Here is a 21,459-nt window from a genome sequence, read left to right on the forward strand (position 1 = left end):
TATATGTAAATATATGAATTATTATAGTAAATGTAAATGGAGTTATTACTTCCTTTATTGTTTTTTGACCCCAAAATGCAAATTTGTTATTTTTAGATGTGTCTTTCAAAATAAGAGCAGGAAAATAACACTGAGCTACTGAGAAGTCCTGGAGCTTAGTCTCTGAGGAATGAGTTGAGGGGATTTGTGTCACCCTGGGAGCAGATCATCCCAAGGCTCTCTCTGCTACTATAAAGGGTGGCACAGCACATATGGGGAGTATGAGACTCTGGTCCTTTTTGAAGCCCACACTACTTACTACTTGGTCCACACAAGATGCTCTGGCCAGGAATATCAAAGAGAACTGGAGAGCAGCATGAAATTGCTTCTGAGAAGGGCTCGGAGGGGGCAGCCTTGCCCCTCCCAATCTGGAGGGTAGAACAGTCTCTTGTGATAGCAGAGGGCTTGCTTTGGAAATGGACGCCAGGTACCTGGGAGCTCAATCAGTTAAGCATCTGCCTTCTGCTCAGTTCATGATCCCAAGGTCCTGGGACTGAGTGTTCCCTGCCCAGTGAGAGTCTTCTTCTCCCTCAGCCCCTCTCACCTGCTCCTGCATGCACTCTCTGTCTGTCTGTCTGTCTGTCTCTCTCTCTCTCTGTCTCTCAAATATAAATAAATAGAATCCTAAAAAATATAGTAGTGGATGTCCACTGTCTTGGGCTCAGTGTATTACCCAAATGTCTGTGCTGACGAAAAGCTGTGACCATTCCCAGGACAAACTCTCCCACCAAGTCTCACTGTTGTGGTCAAAGCCCATGATGGCTCCTGGCTGAAATCTTTGTACTTGAAATCCTTTCCATAATGGAGAAAACAGCCAGAGTGAGAACCTCAAGCAGCAGCTCTGAGCCACAGGACAAGAGCAAGGTGCTGTTCATGATGACATCCTGGCAAAAGCACGGAAGTCTGCAGTAGCAGGCAGTAGGAGGACAGCATGGCAGATGGGAAGGTCAAGTCCATCCTAATACCAAGTGCCATCTTTCAATGGCAAAGATTTCCCTTTGCACCAAGAAAGACTCACACTCCTTCAATTCCAAGGCTCAGGAGAGGTATCACCACATCCACTGCTAGATCAGCTATTGGAGATGGTAGCAGGACAGCTTCATACAGAAATATGAAGAGTTCCAGCAGGAATAGGTAGCATATGACCACCCACTCAGAAAGAACAGATTTTCCATGGGGTGGACAGCCCTTTTCCTCTGGACAACCACCGGGCAGTGCCATCTTTACTCTAATTACTCCATTTAAAATAAAACATACACTTTTCTTCTGTTCACAGGATGTTATTTCAAGAGATATGGCAAAACAATAGAGTTAAAATAGGGAAATGAAAAGTGCGTTTCATGAATCTTTAACAATCAAACAATCAGCATGGCAATATACACATCAGATCACATAGGCCTTGATTTGGGCATTATTATAACTAATACTATTGAAATTTCTCCCTAAAGGACAAAGCTCCAGTACATTGATTGGTGGATAACAAACATGACTAACTCTACATCTGTATTGTATATTGGCAAAGAGATCATACAAATAGATCCATACATGCACAGCTATAGGTATGAGTGTGTCAATATCTATTTTTTCTTCTTGTGTTGTGATCAAATTTCTGGAAACAATTTAAGTGTTCCATGTGAGCTAAAATATGGGTTCCACTTTTTGTAACAAAGTTGTATACACAGTCTAAAGAACATCCATATCTAGGGGCACCTGGGTGGCTCAGTCGGTTGCAGCGTCTGCCTTCAGATTGGGTCATGGTCCCAGGGTCCTGGGATCGAGCCCACATTGGGCTCTCTGCTCAGTGGAGAGCCTGCTTCCCCCACTCTCTCTGCCTGCCTCTCTGCCTGCTTGTGATCTCTGTCAAATGGATAAATAAAGCCTTAAAAAAAGAACATACATATCTATATCTAGGTATAGATAGATACACACGTAGATATCAACTACATAAAAATCATTCTGGGCGAGGGGAAGCGTCTGTGTGGAATAGTCCACTGAGTGTTTGACTCGGCTTCAGCTCAAGCGATGATCTGGCAGTTGTGCAATGAAACCCGCAGTCAGGTCCATGCATAGTGAAGAGTCGCCCTCAGATTCCTACTTCCTCCCGTCTCCCTCCCCTCTGCCTCTCCATGGGGCCCACCCTCTCTCACTCTCTCGCTTAAGTAAATAAATAAAAATAAATAAAATAAAAAATAAATAAATAAAATCTTTTAAAAAAAGAACCTCTCTCCTTACATTTAGGAAAATTTAAAATCAAGAAGCCACAACCTCCACATAAACAGAAAGGATTTATGTCTCTACCTTTCAAATGGCTCTCCCTTCAGCTCTCCAAACTCAGTGAAAGTCTCCACCATAAACTACTCTCATCACTTCAGGGATATGAATGATCACCACCAAACCCCTTTCTTGCCAACAGGCCCAAATCCCCTTCACAAAGGAGAGAAAGATCTGCCTTCCACAGACACCGATTCTATGGAATTCATGTCATTTAAAAGTGTTACAATCACCTGATGTTACGAATTAGGTAAAATGTAATTCTATGCTCTCCACTACCCATTCCAGTTCAGCCTGTCCATTTCTACCTAAAAATGTTTACAGTGCTTATCTCCCAAGCTCCCATGGCATCATACTTCACATGATTAACTCTTGCCCCTCTAGTAGGAAAACTACAAAATGACCACTGACCCCTAAACCTGTACTCACTGACTGAATTTCCCTCTGGTACACTTCTCTTCAGTTTCACCAATGACCTGACACAAGCTGATCCATTCTCATGCTCCTTCCCCTACACTTCAGTGCCTACTTCACTTCTGGGAAATGTAGGTGACAAATTTACCTGACACACACAAAGACTTCTCAAAAATATTCAGATTGTTTCAGGAGCTGGTGTTTATAATTGCATACTTTCTATGCTCCTCCACTGACCAATAGCGAAACTTCAAACACATGAGTATTTATAAGATAATAATATAGTATCACATTGCAATTATACAAGTATGACTTATTGTTAACTTTGAAGGAGATGACCAAGATGTTCTGGTAGCTTCTCATCATTGTACTCGGGATCCTGAGGGGATGAGTGAATTACCAACATTAGTAACATTAAGGAAATTCCTACAATTTACATGTTTCTCATAACATGAGGGGATTTTATATTCCTGATCCAGGCAAAGCAGACCATGGATATCCTGGGGTCACAGCTCATGAGCAGAAAGGGGCTGAGGGTTGGGAACCACAGAGTGATCACCAAACTGGTGTTCAAAAGGTACCAGCTGAGGGGCGCCTGGGTGGCTCAGTGGGTTAAAGCCTCTGCCTTCGGCTTGGGTCGTGATCTCGGGGTCCTGGGATCGATCCCCGCGTCGGGCTCTCTGCTTAGCGGGGAGCCTGCCTCCCCCTCTCTCTGCCTGCCTCTCTGCCTATTTGTGATTTCTGTCTGTCAAATAAATAAATTAAAAAAAAAAAAAAGGTACCAGCTGAGATGATCAAAAATACCCAAAAGACTACGAAGGACAGAGGAGAGCGTGATAAAGTAGACAAAGGTGCTCAATAGAAGAAGGACGGTTTTGGTGGCTGTAGACTCAGGCGATGATGAGATGGTGGTCCTAAGAATATGTTGGACCCTCTGCTTGTGCCTGTATAGGTGGAAGACCATGAAGCTGCTGGCCCAGAGCATGAGCCCCAAAAATACCACATCAGGGAATGACAACAATGCTACATTTAGTAACTCCCTGCTTTTCTCTAGACGAATACTTGAACAGCACCCCAAACTTTTTCTATTTGTGATATTTTTGTTGTTCAAAGTGACGGTCATAAGCAAAGGAGACAGGATATTTACCAATATCTGCAAGACCCAGCCAACTGAAGGGACAACTGAAGGGACCATGCACTTGGGAGCTGTCCCTTTAAGTGCTGCCCACCTGGAGTTCCTGGGGCTGATGGTGATAGCTTGGAAGACACTCAGGAGGTAAGTGGTGCCAATGGACACCCCTCTGCCCACCCCACGCACATAGACGAAAAATTTGCATCCAAAATCACTGACGATGTGATACCACCCAAAGGATGACATTGTATTGTATATACCAATAGAGAACAGGACCAAAATGTTGCCTACAGTCAGGTTTTTGACAATCAAATCTGTGGGCCTTGGCTTACACCCAGTAAAATCAAGGAGGAGATAAAGGTAAAGAGAGAAGTTCCCCAGAATTCCAACCAGAGTCTGTATTAAGAAGATTGCTCCTGGGGCGCCTGGGTGGCTCAGTGGTTAAGCTGCTGCCTTCGGCTCAGGTCATGATCTCACGGTCCTGGGATCGAGCCCCGCATCAGGCTCTCTGCTCAGTAGGGAGCCTGCTTCCTCCTCTCTCTCTGCGTGCCTCTCTGCCTGCTTGTGATCTCTCTCTGTCAAATAAATAAATAAAATCTTAAAAAAAAAAAAAAAGAAGAAGATTGCTCCTATTGTCAGACCCCTTGTGGCCATCCTGTCAGTTCTCAGTCAAATATCAGTGACTGATCTCTGTTTTCTGGGCTAGAGGATCCTGCATGGGAATATCACCTGTGCGCCACACAAATTGTGTCGATTGAAATCTGATATTCTTCACATTTCTACACTCCCTACTTTGAAATACCAAAGTTCTTCTGTCATTTTGGGCCTTCCAAGAGTTATATACACAGCCATTGCCAAACACTTGCAAGTGTGAATTGCTGGTTTAATGGCCACCCATGGGGGTCACTTCTTATTTCTCACAGATTCAGGAGGCATTCCTTACTGCATTCCTCATAAAGATGAGGATAACACAGTTACACAGAGGTGAACTGCTTTGTCTCAATTGACTCACCAATCCAGGGTGGGGACTGGAACCGGGCTGGGCTGGTCACAAAGCTGGTACTCTGAATCCATACTATACAAAAAAAAAAAAAAAAAATAGTCAGCTGTGGTTCTTTAAATAAATCAGATCTCAGTGTAGTCTTATGTTTGTACCTTGTCATCTGAATTGAGATTGCTGCCATATTTGAACTTTTCTTAATGATGAGTTTTCACTTATTTAGGAAGACTGTTCTATAATCAAATATGAATGTAAATAAAGCTTTAGAGTTAATAATAAACTATAGATGCACTGACTAGAGTATTCCAAAGGTGCAGGACCCTGCCCCATGACAAGCTGGACTAAATGAATGCAGGAATGACTTAAAATTAGTACATCAACAGAAAGAATCATTTGCTTTCATTCCAGGAGCAAATGTACAAGGCATAGACTCTGCACAAGAAGCACCACTGGCAGATTACATTGTGTAAAGTAGAAACAAAATAACGACTACATTCAGATCATATATGTATTATGTATGTAATTATGAATACCTGATGAAATAAAATTAGTAGCTGTAAAGCAAGATCTGTGCAAAATATTGAAATACCAGACATGCAAAATGCAATATACAGTAAAAATCTTGTATCTTGTATAAGTGACATAGTTTTTGGGTTTGTATTCTAATATTTAATAGCAGCATACACAACACAAGATACATTAGAGTCTAAAAGTCATATCTGAAAAGCATTAATTTCTACTTTTCTTAAATGATGCTTCCCTAATTTAATGGGAAAAGTCCCTCAATAACCATTTGATACATAAGTATTCAATCCATTAAGCACTTCATAGACTCAGAGTTAGAAAAACATGTCCACTCCAGCAACTGTGCTCTGACACACTGTGTCTGCTCATGATCACATGATTTCTATACATACATCCAACATTTATTACAAACATGGAGGTGCTATGTGTGCACATGTCAAGATCTACAAATTATGCTATGGCTCCAGTAACACAGACTCAACAGCAGAATCACTCCAGAACAACAGTCCTTAGGCATATTAAAATTAGAGATCTTTGGAGAAAGTGTTGAACTACTATATTGTACATGTAAAAAAAAATGTGACTCTGATGGTTTAGGTAAGTGGAATTAAAATTAACCCTTCAAAAAGTCATTTTTGATGACCCCTCTGATAAAAACACAACAGTCACTGTCAAAGAGGATTCTACTCTGTGGCCTCAGCAGCCATCAGGGGTGGGTGCTAATCTAGGTCCACATCTCTCTTTACTGACTCAGCTCCTGCCTCAGGATGGATTCCACCTCCATACCCGGCTTCGGCACTGGACCACATTCATACACAGAAATCCCCCTTTGTCCATTATGCTCCCTTACCTGGACTCCTGAGACAACTCCTTGCCTTCCAGATTGTACCTCTAAGGTAGAAAGATGCAGAGAACCCACCAAATTCTTCCTGCTGTCCAACTGGAGAGCTCAGGGTGATGGTCAGAGCTGGCAGTACAGGTGCAAGAGGGCTTCTGGGCAGTGAGATGTGTTTTTATGACTCTGGGAGCTCCCCTCCCTTCACAACTGCAATTATCATTTCACCTGAAGCAGCATTGGCACTGACAGGCTTGGGAGCTGAGAATATTTTTGAAAACCTTTCTCCCAGGTGCCAATTATGAAGAACAACTACAAGTTTCTTGCTAGCAACTGTTTTTTTAAAAAAAGATTTTATTTATTTATTTGCTAGACAGACATCACAAGTAGGCAGAGAGGCAGGCAGAGAAAGGGAGAAGGAAGCAGTCTCCCTACAGAGCAGAAAGCCCAATGCAGCTCACCTTTTTCCTTTGCTCCCCAGTTTTCTAGGCCTCTTTCGCATTATGTGGAAAAAAACACACACTTTAAAGGTGTCGTTTACATACATAACAAATCTTGGAACACTGCAAAAGAAACTAATGGTGTATTTTTCTTAAAAATCTTTTATTTATTTATTTTAATTTATTTTCAGCGTAACAGTATTCATTGTTTTTGCACCATACCCAGTGCTCTATGCAATTCGTGCCCTCTCCAATACCCACCACCTGGTTCCCCCAACCTCCCACCCCCACCCCTTCAAAACCCTCAGATTGTTTTTCAGAGTCCATAGTCTCTCAGGGTTCACCTCCTCTTCCAATTTCCCTCAACTCCCTTATCCTCTCCATCTCCCCTTGTCCTCCATGTTATTTGCTATGCTCCACAAATAAGTGAAACCATATGATAATTGACTCCCTCTGCTTGACTTATTTCACTCAGCATAATCTCTTCCAGTCCCGTCCATGTTGCTACAAAAGTTGGATATTTGTCCTTTATGATGGAGGCATAATTATTTTTATTAGACAGAGAGAAAGATCACAGGTAGGCAGAGAGGTAGGCAGAGAGGTAGGCAGAGAGGCGGGGGAAGGAGGGGACAGGCTGCCTGCTGAACAGAGAGCCTGATGCAGGACTCAGTCCCAGTACCCTCAGATAATGACCTGAGCTGAAAGCAGAGGCTTAATACACTGAGCCACACACCTGCCCCACTAATGCTGTATTTTATGGTGACTAACATAACACAATAAAAGAATTTTTTATATAAAAGAAGTGGGGAAATGTTCCCTCAACTTTTGTTTTCTGGAAAAATAAATAAATAAGTAAAAAGATTCCCTTTTCAAAAGGACCAACATACCCCTTGTACTATGGGTTGCACTGAGTCTCATCAAAATTAATATGCTGAAGTCTTAACTCCCCGTCCCTCAAAATATGTCCTTCATAGGCAATAGGGTCATTCAAGATAGAATCTAGTAAGATGTGGTCAGGTGGAGTTGGGTGGCAGCTAGCCACCATCATGACTGGTATCCTTACAAAAGAGGAAATCTGGGGGAACACAAATTTGTTTGGCCACAAGCAACAAACAGAGTACTGGGATAGAGCCTTTGAGAAATGCTCCATCATGACCTTCAGAGGGAACATGGACTTGAGGACACCTTAATCTTGGACTGTTTGCCTCCAGAACTGCCAGAAAATAAATTTCCATTGCTTTAGACCCCAGCTCACGGTCTCTCTTATGACAACACCAGCAAACTGATACATCTTCCCTTGTCACCTGCCTCCCCCCAAGGAGAAGTTCCCTGAAATGCAGAAAAACCTGCTGTTGCATATCCTTTACCGCAGGAGGGATTCAAAGACACACAGCTCTGATCTGAAGGTCATGACATGAGTTTTTCCTCACCTGTCGGCAGGAACATTGCCCTCCTAGAAACATCCCAAATCCTGCAACAGCACTGGGGATGGGCCTATACAAATGCTTCTAGAGAACTGATGCAGAGGGTGCCTGGGTGGCTCAGTGGGTTAAGCCTCTGTCTTTGGCTCAGGTTGTGTTCTCAGGATCTTGGGATCCAGGCCTGCATCAGGCTATCTGCTTAGCAGGGAGTCTGCTTCCCCCTCTCTCTGCCTGCCTCTCTGTCTACATGGGATCTCTCTCTCACACTCTGTCAAGTAAATAAATAAAATCTAAAAAAAACAAAACACCCCATGCAGAGCAGTCCCCCATTGGGTCCCCATGGGCCAGAGCTTCGGCTCCGTTCTTAGAAATGTGTCCTACAGAGTCAAAGACTGACAGAATGAAAATGGGGGGTGAGTAGAGCACAAGTGATGGTGTTTGTGAATCTCCCCAAGTGATCCTAACTGGGAACCCAGTACCAAGGACCATTTAGCTCCACACTACTTCTCAAATTGAAATGAGCCTGGCAATCATCTGGGTATCTTCCTGAAAGAGCTTCTATGGGGTGTTCCACTCTAATAATAGGCTTCTGGTTATCCTGCATCTCAGAGATGACTGCACTCCTCCAGGAGCCTGAACATCTGTGGATATGCCCTCTCTCCCCAGCTCACCCTGACAATCAAACCACTTCTCCTGCTTCTCCCAGGAAGAAGTTCAACCACACATCTAGGACACCGACATTTCCTCATCACTTAGCCTCTGAGCTCAGGAACTCAGGAGGTCCCACCATCATCTGTGTCTATAATTGTTCTCCAAGGAGGGGCCTGAACTCAAAATGACAGACACAATCTGAAACAGCGACAATGAGGGACATTCTGCAAAACAAAGACAGCATTTCTCAATACTGTCACTATCACTGAGGACAAAGAAAAAGGAAGAGTGGTAACTGATCTTCAATACAGACTAAAGAATGAATACAATAAAATAAATCCCTGATATGACTGGACCCAAGATTTCTGAGAACAGACAAATATGTCATCATTGTGTCACTGCAGGGAATCTGTATATGGACAGGGAGTGAAATGAAGGCATAACACAAGTGTTTCTTACATATGTGGGATAGTTTTATTGTGTTAGAAAGGAGAATGACCTTGGAGCACCTGCCTGGCTCTGGTGGTGGAGAGTGTGACTTGATCTCAAGGTGCACATTTCACTTTTTTCTCATTTATTATTATTATTATTATTATTATTATTATTATTATTGATTTTATTTTTCAGTTAGCCAACATATAGTACATCGTTAGTGTTTGTTGTAGTGTTCAGCAATTCATCAGTTTTGTGTAACACCCAGTACTCATCACAACACATGACTTCCTTAATATTTGACACCTAGTTACCTCATTGCCCAATCTCCCTCCTTTCTGGAACCCTCAGTTTGTTTCCTGGAGTCCAGAGTCTCTCAGGATTTGTCACCCTCTCTCTGGTGATTTTTTTTAGAAAAAATCTTACAAAGCTGGGGGCATCACATTGCCTGATTTCAAGCTATATTACAAAGCTTGGAACACCAAGACAGCATGGTTCTAGCACAAAAACAGACACATAGGCCAATGGAACAGAACAGAGAGCCCAGATATGGACCCTCAACTCAATGGTCAAATAATTTTGACCAAGCAGGAATAAAAGATCCATTGGGAAAAAAGGCAGTCTCCTCCATAAATGATGCTGGGAAAATTGGACAGCTACACAGAGAAGAATGAACCTGGACTATTCTCTTACACCATATGGAAAGATCAACTTTAAATGGGTGAAAGACTTCAATGTGAGACAGGAATCCATCATAATCCTAGAGGATGATATAGACAATAACCTCATCGACACTGGTTGCAGCAACTTCTTTCAAGATATGTCTCTAAAGGCAAGGGAAAAAAAAGCACAAATGAACTATTGGGACTTCAACAAGACAAAACACTTCTGCACAGCATAGGAAACAGTCAACAAAACAAAGAGGCAACCCACAGAATGGGAGAAGATATTTGCAAATGACACTACAGATAAAGGGCTGATATTCAAGATCTATAAAGAACTTCTCAAACTCAGGCACCTGGGTGGCTCAGGCAGTTGAGCAACCCTCTTTGGCTCAGGTCATGATCCTGGAGTCCTCAGATTGAGTCCCATATTGGGCTCCTAGCTCTGCAGGGATTCTGCTTCTTACTCTGATCCTCACCCCTGTCATGTGTTCGTTCTCTCTCTCTCTCTCTCTCAAATATATAAAATTATTTTTAAAAAAAAAGAACTTCTGAAACTCAACACCCAAAAAACAGATAACCAAGTCAAAAAGGGCAGAAGACATGAGCAGACACTTCTCCGAAGAAGACATACAAATGGCTAGCAGGCACATGAAAAAGTGTTCATCCTCATCAGCCATCAGGGAAATTCTAACAATGAATCATGAATACTACATCAAAAACTAACAATGTACTGCATGGTGACTAACATAACACAACAACAACAAAAAAAAACCACATTGAGGTATCACTTTACACCAGTTAGAATGGCCAAGAGAAATTTGTATGTATGCCATCAAAGTGAAATCTAAATTTACATACCGGCAGAATTTCTGATACTCCCAAACTGAAGACCACCCCTACGCTCATTCGCAGTGGAATGACCAAATAAATTCCTTTATATATACACAATGGAAGCATATACAGCAACGTCAATGGATGACCAATAACAGCATGCAGCAATAAATTCACAAACAACAGGAGGAAGGGCAAAAGCAAAATACAAATGCATCCAAGCTCTCGTACTTCCTTTACATCAAATGCAGAACAGGCTAAAGTAACCTATGCTGTTTCAGGTCAGAGCAGTGATGATCCTGAGGAGGAGTGCCTGGTAAGGAGCACAAGGGGCTTCTTGGGGGCGGGGGGGGGGGTGTCTGACAATATTTTATTTTGCGTAGTTGGTACCAATTACACAAAGGTGATCACTGTGTAAACTTCCATTGAGCTACACACTTGTAACTGCTGAGTGTGCCTTTAAATTTTTAAAATACATCTCACCAATCAAACAGATGGGTAATGGTAAATGGATTAATATTGTGCTTAAATTACAAAGGTGGGGTTTCATACACATAATGAAATGACACTGTGATTAGCATTTAAATATGTTGAAATATCTGGGTAAAACTAAGAAATAAGGCTACCCAACTCAAAACAAGGGGTCAATTATTATATGAAATAATAATGTAAAACAACATGTAAAAAAGAAGTTTACCTATATAGAGGAAATAAATCCAAGTGATATGTAAATGTATGAATTATTATATTAAATGTAAATTGCATAATCACTCCTTTAATTTTTATTTTTTTACAAAAAATACACATTTATTATTTTTAAATGTTTCTTTCATGGTAAGATTAGGAAAATAACACTATGAGCTACTAACAAAGTCCTGGAATTCAGCCTCTAAGGAACGAGATGAGAGGATTTTGAATCACGCTGGGAGGCAACCATCCTGAGGTTCTCTGCACTCATTTGAAGGGGTGCCACAGCACATATGGGGAGTATGTGGTTCCAGACCTTTTGGAAGCCCAAGGAGCCTACACAGTCCACACAAGATGCCCTGGCCAGAACGATCAGAAAGAACTGGAGGGCAGCAGGAAATGCTTCTGAGAAGGACCAGGACGGGACAGCCTTGCCCCTCCCAACAATGGAGTACAAACAAGTCTCTTAGACTCTTGGTCTAACTTTAGAAGAGGATGCCCGGTGGCCTCGTGTTCAGTGTGTTACACAAACGACTGTGCCGAGGAAAAGCTATGACCTTTCCCAGGACAACGTGACCCACCAAGTTTCACTGGTGTGGCCAAAGACCAGAAGTATCTGTGGCCTCAGCCCATGACGGCTGGTGGGTGAAATCTTTGTACTTGAAATTCTGTCCATACTGGAGAAAATAGCCAGGGTGAGCACCTCAAGCGGCAGCAGCTCCGAACCACAGAAGCGCAAGATGCTGTCCACGATGACTTCCCAGCGGAGCACAAAGGTCTGCAGCAGGGGGCAGTAGGACAACAGCATGGCAGACAGGAAGGTCAATTCCATACTAATATCAAGTGGCATCTTTCAATGGCAGAGGATTCCTCTTGTTCCAATAAAGAGTCACACTCCTTCAATTCCGAAGCTCAGGAGAGGTATAACCAATTCCGCTACTAGGCTGGGCGTTGGAGATGGTAGCAGGAGAGATTTGTACAGAAATATGAAGAAAATGAAGAGTAGGAATAGGTAGCATAATACCACCCACTTAGAAAGAACAGGATTTCCAGGGGGTGGAGGACAGCCCTTTTCCTCTGGACTGTCACCTGGCAATGCCATCTTCACACTAATTAGCTCATTAAAATCAAATATGTTTCCTCTGTACACTGGGTATTATTTCAAGAGATATGGCAAAATAAGAGAGTTAAGGTAGGAAAATGAAAAGTCACTTATTTGTGGAGCATAACAAATAGCATGGAGGACAAGGAGAGATGGAGAGGAGAAGGGAGTTGAGGGAAATTGGAAGGGGAAGTGAACCATGAGAGACTATGGACTCTGAGAAACAATCTGGGAGTTTTGAAGGGGCAGGGGGAGGGAGGTTGGGGGAACCAGGTGGTGGGTATTGGAGAGGGCATGGTCTGCATGGAGCACTGGGTGTGGTGCAAAAACAATGAATACAGTTACGCTGGGAAAAGAAATAAAAAATTTTTTTTAAAAAGTGCATTTCATGGATTTTTAACAATCAAAGAGTTAGTATGGATATATACGCGTCAGATCACATAGACATTGACTTGGTCATTACAATAGCTGATACTATTGAAATTTTCCCCCAAAAAACAAAGCTCCATTATATTGATTGGTGAATAACAAACATGATTAACTCTGCATCTATATTGCATATTGTCACAGAGATCATACAATAGATCCTTACATGCACAACTGTAGGTATGAGTGTGTCAATATCTACCATTTCTTCTTGTGTTGTGATCTAATTTGAAGAAAATATTTAAGTGTTTCATGTGAGCTCCAATATGTTTCACTCCGTTGTACAAACTTCTACATATAATCTATAATTATCTCTATCTATACCTATAAACTATATAAAATATAGATACATATATAGATATAGATATAAATATATTTGTAAATATATATACATACACATGGGTATATTAGCTACAAAAATCTACATGTTGGGGTAAATTGGAAGGGGAGGTGAATCATGAGAGACTATAGACTCTGAAAAACAATCTGAGGGGTTTGAAGTGACGGGGGGGTGAAAGGTTGGGGTACCAGGTGGTGGGTATTATAGAGGGCACGGATTGCATGGAGCACTGGGTGTGGTGAAAAAAATAATGAATACTGGTTTTTTCGGAAAATAAATTAATTCATTTAAAAAAAATTTTTTAAATCTACATGTAGATGCAGATAGATATCTCTATATAGATGTAGATACGTACATAAACTATATAAAAATCTCTCCTAGGCGTACTGGGTGGTTCAGTCCATTGAGGGTCATACTCTTGGTATCAGCCCAAGTTGTGATCTGGTGGTTGCAGGATGGAGCCCCTAAGTCAGGCCCCAAGCTCAGTTGGCTTCAGTTTGCGTCTCCTTCCCCCTCTCCTTCTCCTCTGTCCCTCCACGGTCACACACACATAAGCTCTCTCTCTCTCTCTCTCTCTCTCGCTTGCTCGCTCGCTTTCTCTAAGCTGAAAAAAAATTAAAAGTTTTAAAAAAAACTCCCCTAAAATTAAGGAAAATTGAAAACCAAGGAACTACAAGCTGGAACATAAACAGAAAAGATTTAGGTCTCTGCCTTTCAAATGACTCTCCCTTCACAGCTCCAAATTCACTGGAAAGCCCCACCATAAACTCCTCTCATCACATCAGGAACATGAGTGTTCAACACCAAACCTCTTTCTTGCCAACAAGCCCAAGTCACATCCACAAAGGAGAGAAAGATCTGTCTTCCACAGATGCCAATTCTATGGAATTCATGTCATTTACAATTATTACAATCACCTGATGTTGTTTAAGAGTTAGGTAAAATGTAATTCTATGCTCACCACTACCCATTTCAGTTCAATCTGTCCATTTCTACCTGAAAATGTTTACAATGCTCATCTCCCAAGCTCCCATGACATCATACTTCACATGACTGAGTATTGCCGCTCTAGTAAGAAAACAACAAAATAATAACTGGCCCCCCAAAGCTGTACTCACTGATTGAATTTCCCCTCCAGTACAATTCTCTGCAGTTTGACGTAACTTGACACATGCTGATCCACTTTCATGGTCCTTTTCCTATACTTCCCTGACAATTTCACTTCTGGGAAATTTAGCCTAATAAATTTACCTGACACACTCAAAGCCTTCTCTATAATATCTAGATCACTTCAGGATCTTGAGTTTATAATTGTATAGTTTCTGTGTTCCTCCACTGACTATTAGCAAAACTTCAATCACATGAGTATTTATAAGATAATTATAAAATATCACATTATAATTACAATTATGACTTATTGTTAACTTTGAAGGAGATGATCAAGATGTTCCGTTAGATTCAAAACCACAATGAGATACCACCTCACACCAGTCAGAATGGCTAAAATTAACAAGTCAGGAAATGACAGATGCTGGCGAGGATGTGGAGAAATGGGAACCCTCCTACACTGTTGGTGGGAATGCAAGCTCATGCAACCACTCTGGAAAACAGCATGGAGGTTCCTCAAAATGTTGAAAATAGAGCTACCTTACGACCCAGCAATTGCACTACTGGGTATTTACTCTAAAGATACAAATGTAGTGCTCTAAAGGGGCACGTGCACCTGAATGTTTATAGCAGCAATGTCCACAATAGCCAAACTGTGGAAAGAACCTAGATGTCCATCAACAGATGAATGGATAAAGAAGATGTGATATATATATAGATATATATCTATATATATATAACGGAATCCTATGCAGCCATCAAAAGAAATGAAATCCTGCCATTTGCAATGGTGTGGATGGAACTGGAGGGTATTATGCTTAGTGAAATAAGTCAACCAGAGAAAGACAACTATCATATGATCTCCCTGATATGAGGAAGTGGATATGCAACATGGGGGGTTTTGGGGGTAGGAAAAGAATAAATGAAACAAGATGGGATCGGGAGGGAAACAAACCATAAGAGACTCTGAATCTCACAAAACAAACTGAGGGTTCCTGGGGAGAGGGGGGCCAGGAGAGGGTGGTGGGGTTATGGACATTAGGGAGGGTATGTGCCAGGGTAAATGCTGTGAAGTGTGTAAACCTGGCGATTCACAGACATGTACTGCTGGGGCTAATAATATATATCATTTTTATTAAAAAAACAAAACAAAACAAAATAAAACACCATACTGTGAGTGAAGGAAAAAAAAAAGATGTTCTGTTAGCTTCTCATCATTGTACTGGGAATCCTGAGGGGATGACTGAATTACCAACATTAGAAACATTAAGGGAATTCCTACAATTTACATGTTTCTCATAACATGAGGGGATTTTATATTCCTTATCCAGGCAAAGCAGACCATGGATATCCTGGGGTCACGGCTCATGAGCAGAAAGGGGCTGAGGACTGGAAAACACAGAGTGAGCACCAAACTGGTGTTCAAAAGGTACCAGCTGAGATCATCAAAAAGACCCAAAACAGTATGAAAGATAGAGGAGAGGGTGTTAAAGTAGACAAAGGTGCTCACCAGGAGAAGGATGGTTTTGGTGGCTGTAGACTCAGGGGTCAATGTGGAGATGTTGGTTCTACGAACATGTTGGACCCGCTGCTTGTGCCTGTACAGGTAGAAGACCATGGAGCTGCTGGCCCAGAGCATGAGCCCCAAAAATAGCACATCAGGGAATGACAACAATGCTATATACAGCAAGTCTCTGCTTTTCTCATGACGAATAATTGAACAGTATCCAAAACTTTTCCTATTTGTGATGTTTTCATTGTTCAAAGTGATAGTCATAAACAAAGGAGACAGGACATTTACCAATATCTGCAAGACCCAGCACAAGACAATTGAAGTGACAATGCACTTGGGATGAGATTTTCCTTTAAGTGCTGCCCATCTGGAGTTCCTGGGCCTGATAGTGATGGCCTGGAAGACACTCAGGAGGCAGGTGGTGCCAATGGACACCCCCCTGCCCACCCTACGAACATAGGGGAAAATTTTGCATCCAAAATCACTGTGGATGTGATACCACCCAAAGGATAACATTGTATTGTGTATTCCAATAGAGAACAGGACCAAAATGTTGCCTACAGTCAGGTTTTTGACAATCAAATCTGTGGGCCTTGGCTTATACCCAGTAAAATCAAGGAGGAGATAATGGTAAAGAAGAGAGAAGTTCCCCAGAATTCCAACCAGAGTCTTTATTAAGAAGATCACTCCTATTGTCAGATCCCTTGTGGCCATCCTGTCAGGTCTCAGTCAAATATCAGTGACTGATCTTTGTTTTCTAGGCCAGAGGATCCTGCATGGGAATATCACATGTGGGCCACATGAATTGTGTCAATTGAAATCTGATATTCTTCACATTTCTACACTCCCTACTTTGAAATACTAAACTTCTTCTGTCATTTAGGGCCTTCCAAGAGTTACATACACAACCATTACCGAACACTTGCAAGTGTGAATTGCTGGTTTAATGGCCACCCATGGGGGTCACTTCTTATTTCTCACAGATTCAGGAGGCATTCCTCACTGTATTCCTCATAAAGATGAAGACAACAAAGTTACACAGAGGTGAACTGCTTTGTCTCAATTCACTTACCAATCCAGGGTGGGGACTGGAACTGGGCTGGGCTGGTCACAAGGCTAGTGCCTGAATCCATAATATACAAAAATAATAGTTAGTTGTGGTTCTTTAAATAAACCAGATCTCAATTTAGTCTTATGTTTGCACCTTGTCATCTGAATTGAGATTGCTACCATACTTAAACTGATCTTAATGATGAGTTTTCACTTATTTAGGAAGACTGTTCCATAACCTAATATAAACTTAAATAAAGCTTTTCAATTAGTAATAAACTGTAGATGCACTGATTACAGTACTACAAAGATGCAGGACCCTGTCCCATGACAAGCAGGACTAAATGAATGCAAGAATGACTTAAAATTAGCACATCAACAGAAAGAATCATTTGCTTTCATTCCAGGAACAAACATAAAAGGCATAGATTCTGTACAAGAAGCACCATTGCCAGATTACATTGTGTAAAGTAGAAACAAAATAATGACTACATTCAGATCATATATGTATGTAATTATGAATACCTGATGAAATAAAATTAGTAGCTGTAAAGCAAGATCTGTGCAAGATACTGAAATACCAGACATGCAAAATTTAATGTACAGCAAAAACCTTGTATCTTGTATATGTGACATAGTTTTTGGATTTGTATTCTAATATTTAATAGCAGCATATACAACACAAGATACATTAGAGTCTAAAAGTCATGTCTGAAATATATTAAGTTCTATTTTTCTTAAATGATGCTTCCCTACTTTAACGGGAAAAGTCTCTCCATAACCAATTGATACACAAGTATTTAATCCATTAAGCACTTCATAGACCCAGAGTTATAGAAAACATGTCCACTCTAACAACTGTGCTCTGACACACTGTGTCTGCTCATGATCACATGATTTCTATACATACATCCAACATTTATTACAAACATAGAGGTGCTATGCATGCACATGTTGAGATCTGCAAATTATGCTATGGCTTCAGTCACACAGACTTGACAGCAGACTCACTCCAGAACAACAGTCCTTAGGCATATTAAAATTAGAGATCTTTGGAGAAAGTGTTGAACTACTATATTGTACATGTAAAAAAAAAGTGACTCTGATGGTTTAGGTAAGTGGAATTAAAATTAACCCTTCAAAAAGTCATTTTTGATGACCCCAATGATAAAAACACAACAGTCACTGTCAAAGAGGATTCTACTCTGTGGCCTCAGCAGCCATCAGGGGTGGGTGCTAATCTAGGTCCACATCTCTCTTTACTGACTCAGCTCCTGCCTCAGGATGGATTCCACCTCCATACCCGGCTTCGGCACTGGACCACATTCATACACAGAAATCCCCCTTTGTCCATTATGCTCCCTTACCTGGACTCCTGAGACAACTCCTTGCCTTCCAGATTGTACCTCTAAGGTAGAAAGATGCAGAGAACCCACCAAATTCTTCCTACTGCCCAACTGGAGAGCTCAGGGTGATGGTCAGAGCAGGCAATACAGGTGCAAGAGGGCTTCTGGGCAGTGAGATGTGTTTTTATGACTCTGGGAGCTCCCCTCCCTTCACAACTGCAATTATCATTTCACCTGAAGCAGCATTGGCACTGACAGGCTTGGGAGCTGAGAATATTTTTGAAAACCTTTCTCCCAGGTGCCAATTATGAAGAACAACTAAAAGTTTCTAGCTAGGAACTCTTTTTTTTTTTTTTTTTAAGATTTTATTTATTTATTTGCTAGACAGACATCACATGTAGGCAGAGAGGCAGGCAGACAGAGAGAGGAGGAAGCAGACTCCCTACGGAGCTGGGACCTCCATGTGGGGCTCAATCCCAGGACCCTGGGGCCATGACCTGAGCTGAAGGCAGAGGCTTTAACCCAGTGAGCCACCCAGATGCCCCTAGCTAGCAACTCTTATGAAAGTGCTGGCATGTGGGAAAAGGACACAGAGCCTGGGGGAAATAAGAAGCATGGGTAGAAAACACAGGCACAAAACAGAGAACGCTGGAGAGAAGAGTGGGTATGAGGGAGCCACAGACCCCGGGGGAAAGGGGAGGGTGACAAAATTCATAGACAGAAGTTAAAGTTTCCAAGTTATGAACACATGGCCTCTCAGGAGGAAGGAAAGACACAGTGTCTCACCTGGAACTGCTTTCTGAGAAAGACCTTTTCCCTTTGCTCCCCAATCTTCCAGGCCTCTTTCTCATTATCTGGAAAAAAAAAAAAAACACATTTTAAAGATGCCGTTTATATATATAATGAATCTTGGAATACTGCGGGAAAAAAACCTAATGGTGTATTTTTAAAAATCTTTTATTTATTTATTTATTTATTTATTTATTTAGACAGAGAGAGAGATCACAGGTAGTGAGAGAGGTGGGGGAGGGAGGGAACAGGCTTAGCAGAGACCCTGATGCGGGGCTCAGTACCAGGACCCTAAGATTATGACCTGAGCTGAAGGAAGAGGCTTAATACACTGAGCCACCCATGTGCCCCACTAATGTTGTATTCTATGGTGACTAACACAACACAATAAAAAAATTCTTTTTAGAAAAGAAGTGGGGAAATGTTCCTTCAACTTTTGTTTTCTGGAAAAATAAATAAGTAAAAGTTTCCCTTTTCGAAAGCATCAACGTACCTCATGTATTATGGGTTGCACTGAGTCTCATCAAAGTTAATATGCTGAAGTTAATATGCTGAAGTCTTAACTCTCATATTCTGAGGTATATGCCCTTCATAGGAAATAAGGTCATTCAAGATAGAATCCAATAAGATGAGGTCAGTTGGAGTTGGGTGGTGGCTAGTCCATCATGACTGGTATTCTTACAGAAAGAGGAAATCTGGGGGAACACAAATTTGTATGGCCACAAGCAACGAACAGAGTGCTGGGATAGAGCCTTTGAGAGATGCTCCATCATGACTTTCAGAGGGAACATGCCCTGAGAACACCTTGATTGTGGACTCTTTGCCTCCAGAACTGCCAGACAATAAATTTCCTTTGCTTTAGACCCCAGCTCATGGTCTCTCTTATGACAACACCAGCAAACTGATACATCTTCCCTTGTCACCCACCTCCCCACAAGGAGAAGGTCCTTGAAATGCAGAAAAACCTGCCATTGCATATCTTTTACCACAGGAGGGATTCAAAGACACACAGCTCTGATCTGAAGGTCATAACATGAGTTTTTTCTCACCTGTCAGCAGAGCCATTGCCCTCCTAGAAACATCCCAAATCCCGCAACAGCACTGGGGATGGGCCTATACCAAATCCTTCTAGAAAACCGATGCAGAGGGTGCCTGGGTGACTCAGTAGGTTATGATATCAGGGTCCTGGGATTCAGTCCTGCATCAGGCTCTCTGCTCAGCAGGGAGCCTGCTTCCCGCGCTCTCTGCCTGCTTCTCTGTCTACATGGGATCTCTCTCTCTCACTCTGTCAAGTGAATAAATAAAATCTAAAAACAACAACAACAACAACAAACCACCCCATGCAGAGCAGACCCTGTTGGGTCCCTGTGGGCCAGAGCTTTGGGTCTGCTCTTACAAATGTGTCCAAGAGACTCAAAGACTGACAGAATGAAAATGGGAGGTGAGTAGAGCACAAGTGATGGTGTTTGTGAAACTCCCCAAGTGATCCTAACTGGGAACCCAGTACTGAGGTCCATTTAGCTCCACACTACTTCTCAAATTGAAATGAGCCTGGCAATCATCTGGGTATCTTCCTGAAAGAGCTTCTATGGGGTGTTCCACTCTAATAAAAGCTTCTGGTTATCCTGCATCTGAGAGCAGACTGCACTCCTCCAGGAGCCTGAACATCTGTGGATACACCCTCTCTCCCCAGCTCACCCTGACAATCAAACCACGTCTCCTGCTTCTCCCAGGAAGAAGCTCAACCACACATCTAGGACACCGACATTTCCTCATCACTTAGCCTCTGAGCTCAGGAACTCAGGAGGTCCCACCATCATCTGTGTCTAGAAGTTGTTCTCCAAGGAGGGGCCTGAACTCAGGATGACAGACACAATCTGAGACAATGGAAATGAGGGACATTCTGCAAAACAAAGACAGCATTTCTCAATACTGTCACTATCACTGAGGACAAAGAAAAAGGAAGAGTGGTAACTGATCTTCAATACAGACTAAAGAATGAATACAATATTGTGGAGCATACAAAATAGCATGGAGGACAAGGGGAGATGGAAAGGAGAAGGGAGTTGAGGGAAATTGGGAGAGGAGGTGAACCATGAGAGACTATGGACTCTGAAAAACAATCTGAGGGTTTTGAAGGGGTGGGGGGGTGGGAGGTTGGGGTAACAAGGTGGTGGGTATTGGAGAGGGCACGGATTGCATGGAGCACTGGGTATGTGCAAAAACAATGAATACTGTTACGCTGAAAAGAAATTATTTAAAAAAATGACATCATTGTGTCACTGCACGAAATCTGTATATGATTCACAGGGAGTGAAATGAAGATATAACACAAGTGTTTCTTACATCTGTGGGATACTTTTATTGTCCTGGGAATGACCATGAGGCACCTGCATGGCTTTGGTGGTGGAGAGTGTGATTCGATCTCAGGGTGCACATTTCA

General features: G+C 42.0%; 2 protein-coding genes and 1 long non-coding RNA gene across 3 annotated transcripts in view; 1 reads left to right on the forward strand and 2 right to left on the reverse strand.

The window, feature by feature from the left end:
• The window catches only part of LOC309852832, a 642,903-nt gene that overhangs the window by 394,354 nt on the left and 227,090 nt on the right, over positions 1–21,459 (forward strand). The window lies entirely within an intron of this gene.
• On the reverse strand, positions 1,054–12,193 carry LOC309853937 (vomeronasal type-1 receptor 4-like; the record flags this gene model as incomplete). The annotated part of the gene is made up of 3 exons (XM_082712537.1): positions 1,054–1,112; positions 3,529–4,272; positions 12,022–12,193. 3 exons carry the CDS (start codon positions 12,191–12,193, stop codon positions 1,054–1,056), a joined length of 975 nt encoding a protein of 324 aa, XP_082568663.1.
• LOC309853938 (vomeronasal type-1 receptor 4-like) lies at positions 15,604–16,545 on the reverse strand (the record flags this gene model as incomplete). Its single annotated transcript, XM_082712538.1, has 1 exon — positions 15,604–16,545. The coding sequence occupies one exon, from the start codon at positions 16,543–16,545 to the stop codon at positions 15,604–15,606; it is 942 nt and encodes a 313-aa protein (XP_082568664.1).

This window comes from Mustela nivalis (genome assembly GCF_964662115.1).
Source record: "Mustela nivalis genome assembly, chromosome: 18".
Taxonomy (NCBI): Eukaryota; Metazoa; Chordata; class Mammalia; order Carnivora; family Mustelidae; genus Mustela; species Mustela nivalis.